The sequence below is a fragment of the Podarcis gaigeae genome, assembly GCF_964106915.1.
Source record: "Podarcis gaigeae genome assembly, chromosome: 4".
Classification (NCBI taxonomy): Eukaryota; Metazoa; Chordata; class Lepidosauria; order Squamata; family Lacertidae; genus Podarcis; species Podarcis gaigeae.
Window position 1 is genome coordinate 85,657,860 of NC_139677.1, and position 15,589 is coordinate 85,673,448.

At 43.0% G+C, this 15,589-nt stretch overlaps 1 protein-coding gene across 10 annotated transcripts in view; it reads right to left on the reverse strand.

Annotated features, from left to right (window-relative positions):
- Window positions 1-633: 633 nt before the first annotated feature.
- ELMOD1 (ELMO domain containing 1) overlaps window positions 634-15,589 on the reverse strand; it is a 54,286-nt gene continuing 39,330 nt past the window's right edge. For 7 of the 10 annotated variants that reach the window (XM_083737221.1, XM_083737220.1, XM_083737213.1 and 4 more), the window contains 5 exons: window positions 15,117-15,185; window positions 14,829-14,852; window positions 9,259-9,309; window positions 7,979-8,112; window positions 634-2,347 (listed from right to left, as the gene is read on the reverse strand). In XM_083737221.1, coding sequence (XP_083593347.1) covers window positions 2,175-2,347; window positions 7,979-8,112; window positions 9,259-9,309; window positions 14,829-14,852; window positions 15,117-15,185 — 451 coding nt within the window. In that variant the 3' untranslated portion in view covers window positions 634-2,174. The remainder of the gene's footprint in view (window positions 2,348-7,978; window positions 8,113-9,258; window positions 9,310-14,828; window positions 14,853-15,116; window positions 15,186-15,589) is intronic. The other 3 variants (XM_083737222.1, XM_083737219.1, XM_083737214.1) reach the window with 1 other exon arrangement.

Sequence of the window (15,589 nt, forward strand, 5' to 3'; positions counted from 1 at the left end):
CAGCTAAAACCTGGAATGAGTGAGAATCCAGAGACTTCACAAAAGCTCTTCAGCAAAGCCAATTAAAGTAGTCACCCAAGATGTGATGGGTGGTGCAAGCTGAGATGCTACCTCACTATTAGGGGGAAATATACCTATTGCTGGACGCAGGTGGCACTGTGGGTTAAACCACAGGGCCTAGGACTTGCTGATCAGGTCGGTGGTTCGAATCCCCGCGACGGGGTGAGCTCCTGTTGCTCAGTCCCTGCTCCTGCCAACCTATCAGTTTGAAAGCATGTCAAAGTGCAAGTAGATAAATAGGTACCGCTCCGGCGGGAAGGTAAACGGCGTTTCCGTGTGCTGCTCTGGTTTGCCAGAAGCGGCTCAGTCATGCTGGCCACATGACCCGGAAGCTGTACGCCGGCTCCCTTGGCCAATAAAGCGAGATGAGCGCCGCAACCCCAGAGTCGGTCACGACTGGACCTAATGGTCAGGGGGTCCCTTTACCTTTATATCTATTGCTTCTTCAGAGAAAGCATAGCTGAATTACTGTGCTTCATCCTGCCCCCCACCCAACACCTTTCATGAATGCACCTGGGCAATAAAAACGTATCACTGAAGTACTTGAGGAATAAACCACATACACAAGAGAGCTTCCTGTTTGGAGTGACGTAATTTATTCATATAATCCACAAATAATTAGGCAATACCTCAAATTTAATCTTGCTAGGCAAGCAACTTCACATACTACCCGGAATACTAAACTTCAGAAGGTAAAAAGCTACCATGGGTATGAAGTGCCATGGTAAATAAGATTTGATACAGGCTACACATGGTGTCAGAGGTGCTGGTCACAATCCGACAGGGAATGCTCCTCTGCAGGCCCCACTCCCCACCCAAACCAAATGTGCGCATGAGCACTGTTGTATACATATGTACATTAGCTAACCGTTCCAACAGGGGTGACATGAGAATGTTCCGTACAGAAAGTGCATGTTTGCTTTTTTTTAAAAAAGTCGCTTTATCCAATGCTTAACCGCCAGTTACTTTGTTTTCTTCGATGCCTCTTTGTTAATTTATTCCTCTCGGCCTAAAATTCAATACTTCAAAAATGAAGAAAATATAGATTTGTGTGTGTGTGTGTGTGTTTTGGTCCCCCCTAAAGCAATCAAGCACACACACGATCAATTTGTGTCACGTTCTGTCACCTAGAAATGCATGTTATTAGCTCTGCGTTTTCAAAGCAGTGCTATTTCAATTTGGCCATGATAACAGGAGTAGGCTGAACTGCAGGCTAATGCAAACTTGTGAGAAAACAAACCCTCCTTGGATACTCATGTAATAATTGGTGTATTTATTTATTTTTTGGTCTTTGCTATCACAATGTGGTCAGTGTTCTCAAACTTGCTCAACACACAGGTTCCCAGAATTCATCCCATGTCCTGCATATGCCAACTGCATTTCCACATTTTAATCATAAACTTTATTTTTTAAAAACTGCATGAAACATGCATGGTTGCTTGGAGAGAGAGAGAGAAAAAGTCTTCGCCTTCAATGTACTATGTTGGCATGAGGTGCAAGTCACATACACTGCCTTCTAAATATTGTACAAAAACAGGAACAGAATTCAGCTGAAGTTAAGTGCTTTTCAGCCTCACTGATTTCACTGGGAATGGGACCTTTAAAAGTACTCCCCTTTAGCTGCATCATAATGTGTGTGTTTTAATTAAAAAAACAACGTTCTTAGCTATCATAGAACAAAAGCAGTCCACAAATACAAATTTTCAACTCAAATATTCCACATATACAAAACACCCCAAACAGCTAGAGAAATGCCGTTCTTTAATTAAATGCTGAATTATGGGGTGGCACAAGGAGAGTGGTGGGGAAAGTCTAAAAAAACCAGGGAAAAAACCAAACTTCTTCATACAGGACATCAATTCATAATGTCTTAACACTGCAAAATGCCGCAATATGAGCTCTCCCAACTTTATTACAAAACCACCCCCCTCAGAAGAAGCAGTATGAAGAGTTGGCTGGAAAAAGAGCGCGCGAGAGAGAGAGATGAATACTGCACCAAGAAGCATGCATACCATCGCTATGGTCATTCAATACATTAGCGATTTATCTCTAGGATGGTGGCATAACACAAGAATGAGGCAGTGTTTTCAAAAAAACCAAACCAAGTTTCACGGCTACAGGTTGATCAGGCTTTCTGAGGCAGCGAAGTGAGGGCAGAGGGCCATATTCGGATTCTGGAGCTGTTTGAGAATGCGCTTGTGGAACTTCTCTCGCACGCGGTTGAACTCCATGATGTCCAGGGGGTCCTCCTCAATCCAGAATTTATGGAATTCGTGCATCAGATAGCCTGAGAGAGCAAAGGATACCCGGGTCAAATGGTTAGAAAGCAGAGCAAACCCAGCCTCCCTTTTCCTAGCTTCTCCTACCACAGTCCTCACTCCTCTCCTCTTGGTTTCACAGCCCCATTCATCTCACAGGGTCCCCATTCATTTTCTGCCCACTGCATCATTTGATACTATCTGCCTTTGAAGCCTTCTTCAGTCCCAATTTCTAGGCCAGCCTATGGCTGGTCCTCTCCTGCCTTCCTTAACTTTTGGCACCTGCTTCCTTATTTATTTCATAAAAATTTATAAGCCGCTCGAGCGCAGTTTACAAAGCGCGAGCGGTTTACAAAAAAGCTGAAAACTATAAAAATTATCGCTAATAAAAAATAACAATAACTTAAGACATTTAGAAACTTCAATAACGTTGCTCAGAGAGGGGCACGCAAAGCACAATGCAGCTCCAACATCCCTTACAGCTTGGCTAAAATTTGTTGTTGTTGTTGTTTAGTCGTTTAGTCGTGTCCGACTCTTCGTGACCCCATGGACCAGAGCACGCCAGGCACTCCTGTCTTCCACTGCCTCCTGCAGTTTGGTCAAACTTGGCTAAAATACCTCCAGCGAAAGAAGAGCACATCTCCTCTCAAGGCTGGTCTCTTCTACCTTCCACCAGATCCCAATGTTTGGTCAAAATATGCTTCCTTGCAATTTTCAAAATAAATTCCCAAGTATAGAGCTTGCAATCAAAAGCTGTCCCCGAACAGTGCCCTCTCCAATAGCACAAGAGAAGCTTAAAAGAAAACCCAATTGGCAAAATCCACAGCAGTATCCTAAACTGCTTTTCTTGCAAAATCCCCACTGTGCTTTTTGAACTTGTGGGGTTTAAAATACAGGGTGGAAGAGCATCTTTTCAAAAAGTGGGACAAAACCTGGGGGTGCAGCCTTGCAGTCTCCTATTTCACTTCTACGTCAGCTAAAGGTAAAGGTAAAGGTACCCCTGCCCGTACGGGCCAGTCTTGCCAGACTCTGGGGTTGTGCGCCCATCTCACTCAAGAGGCCAGGGGCCAGCGCTGTCCGGAGACACTTCCGGGTCACGTGGCCAGCGTGACATCGCTGCTCTGGCGAGCCAGAGCCGCACACGGAAACGCCGTTTACCTTCCCGCTGGTAAGCGGTCCCTATTTATCTACTTGCACCCGGAGGTGCTTTCGAACTGCTAGGTTGGCAGGCGCTGGGACTGAGCAGCGGGAGCGCACCCCGCCGCAGGGATTCGAACCGCCGACCTTTCGATCGGCAAGTCCTAGGCGCTGAGGCTTTAACCCACAGCGCCACCTGCGTCCCTCTACGTCAGCTACCATTCCCCATATAACTAAAATGTCCAAAGGATGAAGTGGGGGGGGGGAAGGAAATACAATTAACCTGCCAATACATTTTCCAGTGGCTCCGGAACATGATTTCCCAAACTGCAAACAAATATCCAGGTATAGGAAAGAAGGAAACTGATGTTTCCGAAAATTGGTGAATTGTTATGTATTTCTTACTCTCGTAAAGCTTGTGCGTATTCCATTTTGGAGTTGGTGCACCAGCCTTGCATATCAATTAGTTTCAGATAAATAGGGAAGAGCAGTCCAACTGACTACATTGCCTGGAGTGTCAGAAATGCTGCTTCTGTACAGAGGAGGGTGGCTGAGTTCCACACGATCAGGCACAATAAAAGCCAAGGGGAAACGGGCAAGTGCAAAGACAGCCTGAATTTGACCTAATAATTGCAAGGCCAAATGAGTCCAGCTATCATTGCCACACAAACAAGAGCTTGCTGCAATTCTGACACGTTGCCTGGGGAAGTCTTTTTTTTTAAAAAAATGTAAAATCTGTGGCTTATCTCCTCAATTGAACCCAGTGAGTGGAAACCGAGGAACAAGTACACAGCAGTGTTTAAGTAATGTAGGAACACTGTGAATAAATTAATGGATTTGCTTTGTTTGCCTTTAAATGTAACCTGAACAGAATTCCACCCCCCCCCCCCGGCATCCCAAGCCATGCATGATCCATTCCTGCTTTAAATTAGTGACATACCAAGGTAAAAAAAAGGTAAAGGGCCCCTGGATGGTTAAGTCTAGTCAAAGGTGACTAAGGGGTTGTGGCACTCATCTTGCTTTCAGGCTGAGGCAGCCAGCGTTTGTCCACAGACAGTTTTCCAGGTCATGTGGCCAGCATGACTAAACCACTACTGGTGCAACAGAACACTGTGACGGAAGCCAGAGCGCATGGAAATGCTGTTTACCTTCCTGCCACAGGGATACCTATTTATCTACTTGAACTGGTGTGCTTCCGAACTGCTAGGCTGGCAGGAGCTGGGACAGAGCAACAGGAGCTCAACCTGTCGCAGGAATTCAAACCTCCGACCTTCTGATCAGCAAGCCCAAGAGGCTCAGTATAGACCACAGCGCCACCTGTGTTTGGTTGGCAAAGTGGGTATTTTATTGCTTGTTTTTTAAAAAGCATTCCCCACTTTCCCCCTTGACTAAGAAGTTGCGGAAAGCAGCTTACAAATATAAAACAAAAAATAAGCACAAAAATCCAACTGTTGCAAAACAAATTATGCAATTGGAAACAGCAGCATATCACACAACGGGCAGCACTAATAATCAGTATACATTAAGCAGCCACAGAATTGCTGCATTGAGTAATGGCCTCAATAAGACTATTTCTTGGGTTCAAGTTCCTGCTCATTCACAACCTCAAAAGATTGCCTGGGGTAGCTTTTAACCCTAACAATGAACTTGCCTTCTGAAGAATTTGGAGAATGGCTGGGAAGATATATTACACACATGGCCATGAAGTGCTTTGTAGTGCTAGGATATAATTTTTGAGAACACCCTAGAAAATAATGTTGGATCCGTCTATACAGCTTGCCCCTTCTGAGCCCAGGTGCTCTGCAACTAATCAGGGTCATGTCACTGCAAGAAGGAGCAGGGAACGGAATAGGGGGACATACAGTGTACGAAGACTCAAATCAAACAGCGTTTATTGCCTGTGCAAATAGAGCAGCACCACCTCGTGGGTGAGATGTGTCACTGGCCAGTCAAAACTCAAGTGTTCCAATGCCACAAACGAGTTCTGAATTCTCTAAGGTTCAGAAAAGATTCGTTCTGATAAGAAACAAACAGAAAACCTGTCCGTAGGTGTGCATACATGCCATTTCTTCACTATTAGTGCTGATCTCCTTGTTAGAGGAAGCTGTGATGAACTGAAATTGCTGCATCGCCCCAGCTGAAATGGCGCTCAGCAATCTGGGAGGGGAGAATTGGGGGAGAGGGGGCTTCCAAGGTTCAATAGTGCCGAAAGAGCTCCTCTCTCTACTTCTGGTGGGACATCTAGGGTTCGGGGAAAAGTCTGGTGCTCCTTTCACCACTGCTGTTGCCAAAACACAAGCTGCAAGTTCTCACTTGGCTCAACATGAGAATCACAGTGAAGGAAGGGTGTATGGGATGGAGTAGATGTGATGGCTGTAGCAGGCAGTGCTTTTTTCTATTAAAAATGTTTAGGGGTACTCTCATTTTCCTACTCATATTGAGTAGGAATACTAAGATTCACAAAATGTTTAGGGGTATTGCATACCCCTGCGTACCCCCAGAAAAAAAGCACTGGCTGCAGGGTGCCACTTTTTTAAAAAATGCAGCATCATTTATTTATGTATTTGCTTTTATACACATACTGTAGCACCTGGGAAATTTAGGTCTGCTGTAATTAAAGTGGATTAAAGCACTCCGCTGCCCCAACACAACAAATCCGCTTTAATAAAGAAGTAACATTTCTGCAATTGGGAGAGTCAGAGGAAAATGTATTGCAAAGTAGGGAATGGACAGGAAGATGTATAAACACAGGACAGGCAAAACAGAATGAATGCTCGTTTTCATATAACCACCCCACAAATAAATCAGAGCAAATGCTCAATGAAGACTGGATATAATCTAACCTCCATATAAGCTATGTGCAAGCAAATCAAGACGAATGCTCAATAAATGGGTCATCTGAAGGATATTACATTTTATAAACTTTAATTAGACAATGAAGCCATTATTTTGGATTCATTAAATTTCCCCCTCCATCTTAAATATGCCTTCATGCCTTTATATTGTAGCATTATTGAAAAATAACAAATGTGTTCATTAAACTTTGAAAAAAATAATATGAGTTTTCTAAGGCGCCTTTGGATGTTTCCGTCCTGCTTCTTTAATAAATAATTTTTAATCTGGGGCTGCATTTTAAGTTGAACACAGGCTCTTTTAATCTCTACCAGGGAGGGTTCTGCAAAACCCATGTTGCTCTTCAGGGACTGGGGCCCCCAGACAGTTCTCTTTCTGTCTCAAAGTGAAATAGAGATTCATAGTGGAAGAGAGTCCTTGGGAATGGGGATTATGCCGGCATTCAAGTAGGGAAAATATACTGTAATTGTTAAAGGTGAATTTCTGTTTACTTATTATTTGCTGATATTTTGAGAGCTACCGTATTTTTCGCCCTATAGGACGCACCGTCCCATAAGACGCACCTAGTTTTTAGGGGGGGAAATGAAGGGGGGGAATTATTTCCCCCCCCAGGAGCGGGGCGGGGGCAGCTCGAGCTTCCCCCGACCCCAGCCCCCAAACAGGCAGCTCTCTGCAAGCCGTGGGAGCCCATCGCTCAGCGTGGGTAGGCTTCAGCATGCAGGCAACTCTCTGCAAGCAGCGGGAGCCCAGTGACGGGCTCCCGCTGCTTGCGGAGAGGTCCGCGAAGCCTGGACGCACTGAGCTCAGCGCACGCAGGCTTCAGCATGTAGGCAACTCTCCACAAGCAGCGGGAACCCAGCGACGGGCTCCCGCTGCTTGCGGAGAGGTCCGCGAAGCCTGGAGAGCGAGAGGGGTCGGTGCGCACCGACCCCTCGCTCTCCAGGCTTCAGCGAAAACCTGCATTCGCCCCATAGGACGCACACACATTTCCCCTTCATTTTTGGAGGGGGAAAAGTGCGTCCTATAGGGCAAAAAATACAGTAGTTTTATTGTCCATTATATTCTGATGGATTACTGAATATTACTTAATTTGATATAAGCCATTTATTTTAATGTTATGTTTTTATTATGACTTTTTGTATCGGACCAGATTGTTATAATAATAGGAAGAAGAAGAAGTTGTTAAATTTGTATACCACCCTTTATTCACAGATCTCAAGCATGGTAATATAGAAAGGCGGTATACAAATGAGAAAAATGAAATGAAATAACTTCAAAAGGAAAACAAATCAGTAAGACAAGATAAATGACAGTATCAGGAAAGAAGAGAAACAGATTATGACACGGTACAGTAATTTTGTTGACAGGAATTTTGTTGTTAGAACACAGTCAAAGCTTGCAACGGAAACATGGAAAAAGTTTCTTTGGTTTGAGATTACCAGTTGTCCCACAAAATGGATCATTCCCCAGACAAATGTCAAACTCATTGTAAGGACATAATCTAACCAAAGGAATGCCAGCGATGCTTTGTATAATTGATCACATGAAGTAATTAAGGAAGGACACTATCAACACAACAAACACAATTATTCATTCTCTCTCTCTCTCTCTCTCTCTCTCTCTCTCTCTCTCACACACACACACACACACACACACACACACACACTTACAGAATGTCTGTTGGAAATGGGATAACGTTGGAGCCTCTGGAGCAACATTGTAGAAGTGTGTTTTCAGAGCACCGCTCACAAGCAGGTTGTACGCAAGGTCTGTGATATTAATGCCAACAATAGCAAAAGAGTAGCTGCAAGAAACAGAGGGCGGAGATTAAAAGATGTGGGAGGTAACCAAACAGTCAAATGCAGAAAATGGCGACATGGAAATACCAGCTACAGGCAGTCCTGACTGACAGTCCCCAACACACGAAGTTGCCTTACACAGAGTCACCTAGTTCAGTAATATCTACACTAGTGGTGAGGAATCTCTGGCCAGAAGGCTGATGGATTGATTGATGGATTGATGTACCACCCTTTGGGGGGAGGGTCACAGGTGGTTTACAGCATAAACACACAAAAATACGCAACATAATAACAGAACAAAACAAAACAAAACAAAACAAAACAACCCCTCCCCAATGATCCCAACTTGGACTGTGAGGCTGCTCCTCACAACCCACACCCACCTGCCCTATGCCTGATGCTATAGGCTGATCAGCAGTTACAGTCACCTGACGCTGTTCTGGATGGCCCTGCTCACCTATCAGACATGACCTGTGGAGGGTGGTGGACTGAGGAATCTGGCCTGCCAGCCAGATCTAGTTCCCCCACCCCTAGAGCCTGCAGTGGTTTCAGAAATAGGTTCTTCTCAGCCCTGAGGATGTTGGGGGTTTGACCAGGGACCTTCTGCCCACAAAGCTCTACGGCCCTTTGAACTTTCCAGATGTTTGGGCTCAATAAAGTCTTCTTGAGGAGAGATGGAGCAAAGTGATTCACCACCAGTGCTGCTGCTGCTGCTGTTTTTGGGATTCTCCTAACGCCCTCTCCCAAACCAATTTTTTTTTGGGGGGGGCATGAAGGAGGAGGGGGAAAGCCCTGCTGCACAAGCTTCTGCAGAGCTTCCCTTGGCAGGGTTTGTTAGGTGAATCCCACCCATTAAGCTCAACCAAGAGTTGCTTGACTGTAATGCCCCCAATCCCTTATTCCGCCACTTCAATGATAAGCATGGGGTGAGGAACGCGTGGCCCTCTAGATGTTGCTCATCGTCAGGGACGACGGGAGATGCTTTACAGCGACATCTGGAGGGCCACAGGTTGTCCATCCCCATAGTTAAGAATAACTGATGCCAGTGAGCATGAAGGTTGACTGTGCCTCAGAGCAGTGGAGGGTATGGGCATATGGAAAGTGAGGGGGAGGGGGGGAGAGATCTTTCGACCTTGGAATTACATACTTACCCAATGGCCTTATCAAACTTTTTCTTCTCCCATTCCACCTTGCTGAATTTGCTGAAAAATAAAAAGCGGAAGTTGCTGTTCAAATCGGAAACGGGTTTCTCTCTCTGCATGGTAATCATGAAAAGGTCTATCGACTTGGTATCATTTTATTCTTGGTGTTGTGGATTTTTGTATTCTTTTAATCTCTGGAAGATGTAAACATCTGTAGCCAACCTAACCTGCTTGCCTCGTGCCCCAATCACATGCTCATCAGTGCAGTCTAAAAAGAGGTCTATGCCTTGGATATTACCTGTCAAAGACACCTTACATATACTCTGTGAAGCCTTTAGAAGGATAAAATAGAAGGATGGGCCAATTCTAAGATACTGAAGGATGGGGAAGAATCAGGGGGAAACTCTGTATTCCTTTCAGCCCTGAGCAAGGCGGACTGCAGTCTTTGAAATTCAGTAAACCAGATGTGACCCAAGTCATTTGAAACTAGCCCAGGTAATCAGCCAACACTGCTACTTTAGTGAAAAGTGATTGGGTTGGTGGTGGACACAAATCAAGAGGCCACCTACTATGCTTCACTGCTAAGGTGTTTCTAATGTTAGGGATGTATGTGAGCTGGCCCTCAGTAGGCTCAGTTTAAATCATTCAACACATCTGTGATATGCAGAGGCATTCCTGCATTCCTGAAAGATCCATTCCTCTTCCGAGAGGGCAGTCAAGTGATCAAAGGAGGTGGGCATAATACCTTTCAGGTTACATAACAAAGTTTTCTCTCACGTTCTTAAGTTACCTTATTACACTATTGCACATTTCAACTCTCATAATGTTTTCAGTGATATTTAAAGCTGCTATATAAAAAATATGTAACTGTGCAGTATAAGGTAATGGATAGATAAAGTACAGTGAGATTAAATGGAAGTCATTTTTAATTTTCTTCTCTCTAAGTTCTGTAATTTCTTTCAGTACCAGGAGTATAAATGATGATAGTTATATTAATCTTATAGGGTGGTTGTTTGTTTGATTCTTCTATTATTTGTGTTTGATTATATGTTTATTTGTTTGTTCGTCTGTTTTTTCATAAATGTATATTTTAAATTAATAAAGATATATAAAAAAATAAAAATAAAGCCGCTATTATTATTATATTTAAATAGCTGATGAAGGTTTTGAAAATCCACATGACAAGACTCAGGATGTATAAGACCTAGGATGATGGTTGCACATCGAACCCAAGTGCGTTGTCTGAATGTTACCCAATGCCTTTCTGCACAATGAGAAAGTCTGTGTCTAGCTGGCTTTTTATTCTGCTGTAGTAGTTTATTTTTTAAGGTGGTGCTGGTGTGGAAGGAAAAACTTGATAAGTTATAAAGCGAGGTGACCTGATGTATTTCAGATGCTTCTAGTTGATCCAAGACATGTTGGAAATTTCGGCCTCTCAGACTTACAAATTCAGGGTGGTACATTAAGCTAGTTTCCCCACTCCAACGTTTGGAAAAATGATCAAAATTTGTTATATTTATGTGTTTGGGGAGATCAATGACCTACAGGGGCTTCTCCTAAATTTTGCTGCCGGCTTTAACAGAGATTTTGTTAGCCTCATTCCCCCCCCCCCTTAACTTAAAACCAGGATAAAAACAAACACACATTTTTAAACATACATGTTGGCTTCCACAAACTTGAGTACATCAGACAAAGAGATACCATACAGGAAAAGTCAATAGGGTTCAGCACACCACACGGTTGCAAAAGCGTGTATTTAATATCCAAAATGATGGTTGAAATAACACACATTGTGTAAATATAAAATGTATTTGTATTCGGTATTTCCCACAAGATCTTCAGGGTGGCTTAAGACGGGGCTAACCCATTTCATCCTCACAATTTTGTGGGGGTGGGGAGAATTTCCACACTCCCTCTCAGTTTGTGTCTGACTGGGGCAGAAACATGGCTGCCCCTGCCACATCTATCTGGGTACCTGTTGGTTTCTGCTTAGTGGTTTTTCAAATTGTTTATATTATTTTCATTGTATTTCAACTGTATTCTAAGCAGGGATTTGCCACTGAATCTAGTGGGCCCTCTGCATGCTCAGACCTTATCAAGCTATTTCTGGAAGGTTTGTTTTAATCCCTTCTTCTACATTTCTGCATCCCTGGGGAGTCTGCTCATTAACCAGAAACTAATACAGTGGTACCTTGGGTTACTAACACCTCGGGTTACAGACTCCGCTAACCCAAAGTAGTACCTCGGGGTAAGAACTTTACCTCAAGATGAGAACAGAAATCGCACGCTGGCGGCGTAGCGGCAGCAAGAGGCCCCATTAGCTAAAGTGGTACCTCAGATCAAGAACAGTTTCAGGTTAAGAACGGACCTCCGGAACAAATTAAGTTCATAACCAGAGGTACCACTGTACCTGTTTCACTTGCCCACCCAGTGAGCTTTATGGCAGAGCAGGATTTGAACCCAAGCCCAATACTCTATGAGCAACAACAGACTGATTCCATCTCCTGTTCTTCATCAAGAGTGTGATCAGTTCCTCAAAAGGCACTACACATGCTACTTCTTAATACAGGTCTTCACCTAGAAAGCCTAAGGTCAGGCATAATATTTTAATTAAATACCTATGTAGATATGGTTTATGAGTGTATTATTTACCTAGCACACTTGCAAAGCATAGAAATGGCATTACCATCATTTTGGCTAATACACGGCCTTGGAGTTTTCCTCTTTCTTTGATGCTTTTGCTATTACAGCTGCCACAGCAGGGGCTGTGTATATTTTTTTCAGACACACTAGAAAGCACCAAACAGTACAAAACACACCTGACAGCAATAATTAAAGCCCCACCCCACCCCAAAGCACGAATCCCACTTCACAGATTAATCAAATATCAACACATTATATTTTTCATTACCACCAACAACATCTCAACAGCAACAAAAAGGCACTCTAGAAGATACGTGTCTCTAAAATTATTTCTGGGTCTGGTAGATGCTTTTTATTGGAAAACTGCATGCACAGACATGCACACAAAGAATGACAGGGGGATTTGCCGCACCACAACTTTGCCACACAGAAAATGGAATATGGTTTTATGTAACAGTGCAGAAACGCAGTAATACACACAGTCCTGAATTCTAAATCTATTTTGTCATCAAAGCCTACGCCTTTAGCAACCATTTTCTTTCCCCTCTGTGCTGAATTTATTTATTTTCTTTAGTCCAGGTTTGGACTTCTGTGTGATTTTTGAGGCTTGCCTTTCTACTTTGGCCTATTTAAAGAACTAAGAAGTGAAAAAGAGGATTGCATTCTTCAAGGGAAAACATATACAACCCTCACTTCTCTCTCTCCTTCTCCTCCCCCAGATTATATAAAACTAATGAATCTTCAAGGAAACGGTGTTTAAACTAGACTGGAAGAAATGGCACTTAAAAAGGAAAGAAAAAAAGAGCACATTGAAAACACCAATAGCTTGTGGTGTATTTGTTGTTGCTTGGCATTGCTAGGTGAATATTCTAAAAATAAAGATGCTTCTGTACTGACTCAGCTTCATGGAGTGCAGTGTTGTCTTAAGCATCTGTTAATAGAGGTAATCTATTAATCTTCCACACAGCGACAGACAGTATGGCATAATGGTCAGAGCGCTGCACTTTGGGCACCTGGATCAGTGTCATTCATCTTACCGAATAACCCCTTTGGGGGGGGAATACCCTAAGTGTCATAAATTCTCCTGCTGCTATCAAACATGTCTAGAAGCTGCGGTGTAGAAATTATCACTGCACTGAAAAATATCACATCTGGAACTGCCCTCAGCCACTGTCTGTTTGAAGGCATAAGCCCTTCAGGAGGCATAAGCGCTTCTTCTGGCTGGCTGGGTGTGTGGCTGATGAAATTGCATGTGAGGGATTCACGTATAATTACTGTGCCCTTGGACTCCCTATTCCACAGGAAATAACAGAGGTGATATCTGGCATTAGATAATGTAACGCTTTTCTGTGCTTTCCCCTGGTGCTTGCTGTTGGTTTTTAAGCAACTTTTTTTTCCTTTCAAATTTAAGATAGCAACATTTGGTTTTGTTGCTTTAAGACAAGACTACTCAATTACATTGAAAACAGTAACATAAAAAGAGCCTTGCAGGATCAGGCCAGACTGATCTAGTTCAGTTCTGTATTTCCAAAAGCGACTAACTAGATGCTTTTGGGAAGCTCAGAAGCAAGGCATAATAGTGATATATACAGAGAGACCCTACATAAATCATAGAATCATAAAAATCCTTTTTACTGTGTATTCTTGATTATTTATGCTCATGCTAGCTATGTGCAACTCCACTTTCAATATTGTTTGACCTGCAAAGATTACAGGGTGGGCATCCTGCTCTGTTTCCAATCAGTGCATAAAACCTTTTATGTCATAGTATTTCCAGGGTTGTTGTTGCTTTGTCCTGCTTCTGTTGTGCTATAGTGCACAGGACAGCAATAATGCTGTGACATTTGGAAAGCACTGCAGAACAACTGATAAAGCAGAACTGTGTGTGGATGACTCAGTATAAATACACCACTAATGTGTTATTATTGCATCAGTGACATGCTACAGAATGCACACATCTCAGCCTGCTGCATGGCCCTTATAGTCCTTTCTCGCTATTGTTGACCAGCAACTGAAAAAGAAAGGCCAACCTGAAGGTTCTATTGGGCCACTGTGACTACTAGTAGCTATTGCTAGCTTATCCTCCATAATGTTACCTTACCCTATTTTGAAATCATCTAAGCATGTGGCCATTGAAGCACTTTGCAACAGTGACATCCAGAGATTCAATTATGCTTTGATCATGTGTTCTCCCTTTTTCATAGTAAGGTCAGCCAGTCAGAAAGGTACTTTGAAGTGTCCCATGCGTGAAAAATATACCACGGTCCTATAAGAAGGACAACCTATTTGTTGCTGGTAGAGCTGGTCCAGGAGGTCAACTTGTTCAACCCTCTGCCTAATGGAGGAATTCCACAGATACATTCTTAAGAGGTGGCTGTCCTTGCCTCTACTTGAAGACCCCCAAGGAAGGAAAAGCCCACCACCCTTCTGCCTCATTGGTCCAGTTGTCATATTGCTCTTAATGTCCAAAGGTTTCACCCAGTGCTCAGACGAGATCTACCCTCCTGTAACTTAATCCTGATACATCTAGTCCAGGCATAGGCAAACTCTGGCCCTCCAGATGTTTGGGACTACAATTCCCATCACCCCCAGCTAACAGAACCAGTGGTCAGGGATGATGGGAATTGTAGTCCCAAACATCTGGAGGGCCAGAGTTTGCCTATGCCTGATCTAGTCTTCGGGTGGAAAGCAGAGAGAAAGTCTTTGCCCTTTGCCTTGTCTCCCCGCTAAGGCTCTGCATAGACATTATTATATTCTGGAATCAATGGGGCCTTTTTTCTACATAGCCCACACATCAGCATGCTCTGGCTAGGGCTGATGGAAGTCTGAAACATCTGGAGGGCACCAGGTTGGCGAAGGCTGTCCTAGAATATATATTTTTCTGCTTCAAAACTTAATTTGAAAGGATTATAAAAGGCAAAAGGAAAAAAAAATACCTGAGCTCCTCTTTAGTGACTTCCCTTCATTGTGAAAGATGGGGGCGAAAGGGAAAGGAAAAATAAATAGCTTAAAAATCAATATAAACTTGGATTAAATTTTATGTATTTAACAGTAAAATCAGACTGTAGAACACATGGAAATGAGGCATTTTATATCTCTAATCTTAAGTAACAGTTCGAGAAACACAGACAATCTTTTATGTTAACAGTAAAAGAGATGCTGAATTATTACAAATAGGATTTATTTATTCGAGGTGGCTGCTATTTCCAGCTTCAAAATGTTACCTGTATTTTGGTTGAAGGGAGTCAGAGAGGATTTGCTGAGCTGCAGCAGCATCACATTCAGCAAAATATCTGGAGGAGAAAAACACATTTCCGAGTTTTACAACATCGCTCCAAACATCTGTAGGTACATTTCCTCAAACTATACGCAGATACCTGGTTTGTACATTTAAAATGTACAATATGAACCAGGTTTGGCAAACATGTTTTTTGGGGGGTGGGAGCTTTTCAACTGACTCTTAACATCTATACTTTAAGTCATCATATCATGCACCTTACTTTAAACATGTTTCAGATAGTCCTGATATTTTATGTCATTTACGTTTTACAACCCACTTTCAGGTATTTTGTATGCTATGATATTCTACCTGTACAGATGTTGGTTTTGTTTTGTTCTGTTTGGGTCCATGACCAATAATAAAGAATATGTAATCTGTACGCTTAAGCAAGACAGTCGGTCTTCTTTCTGTGGCTGT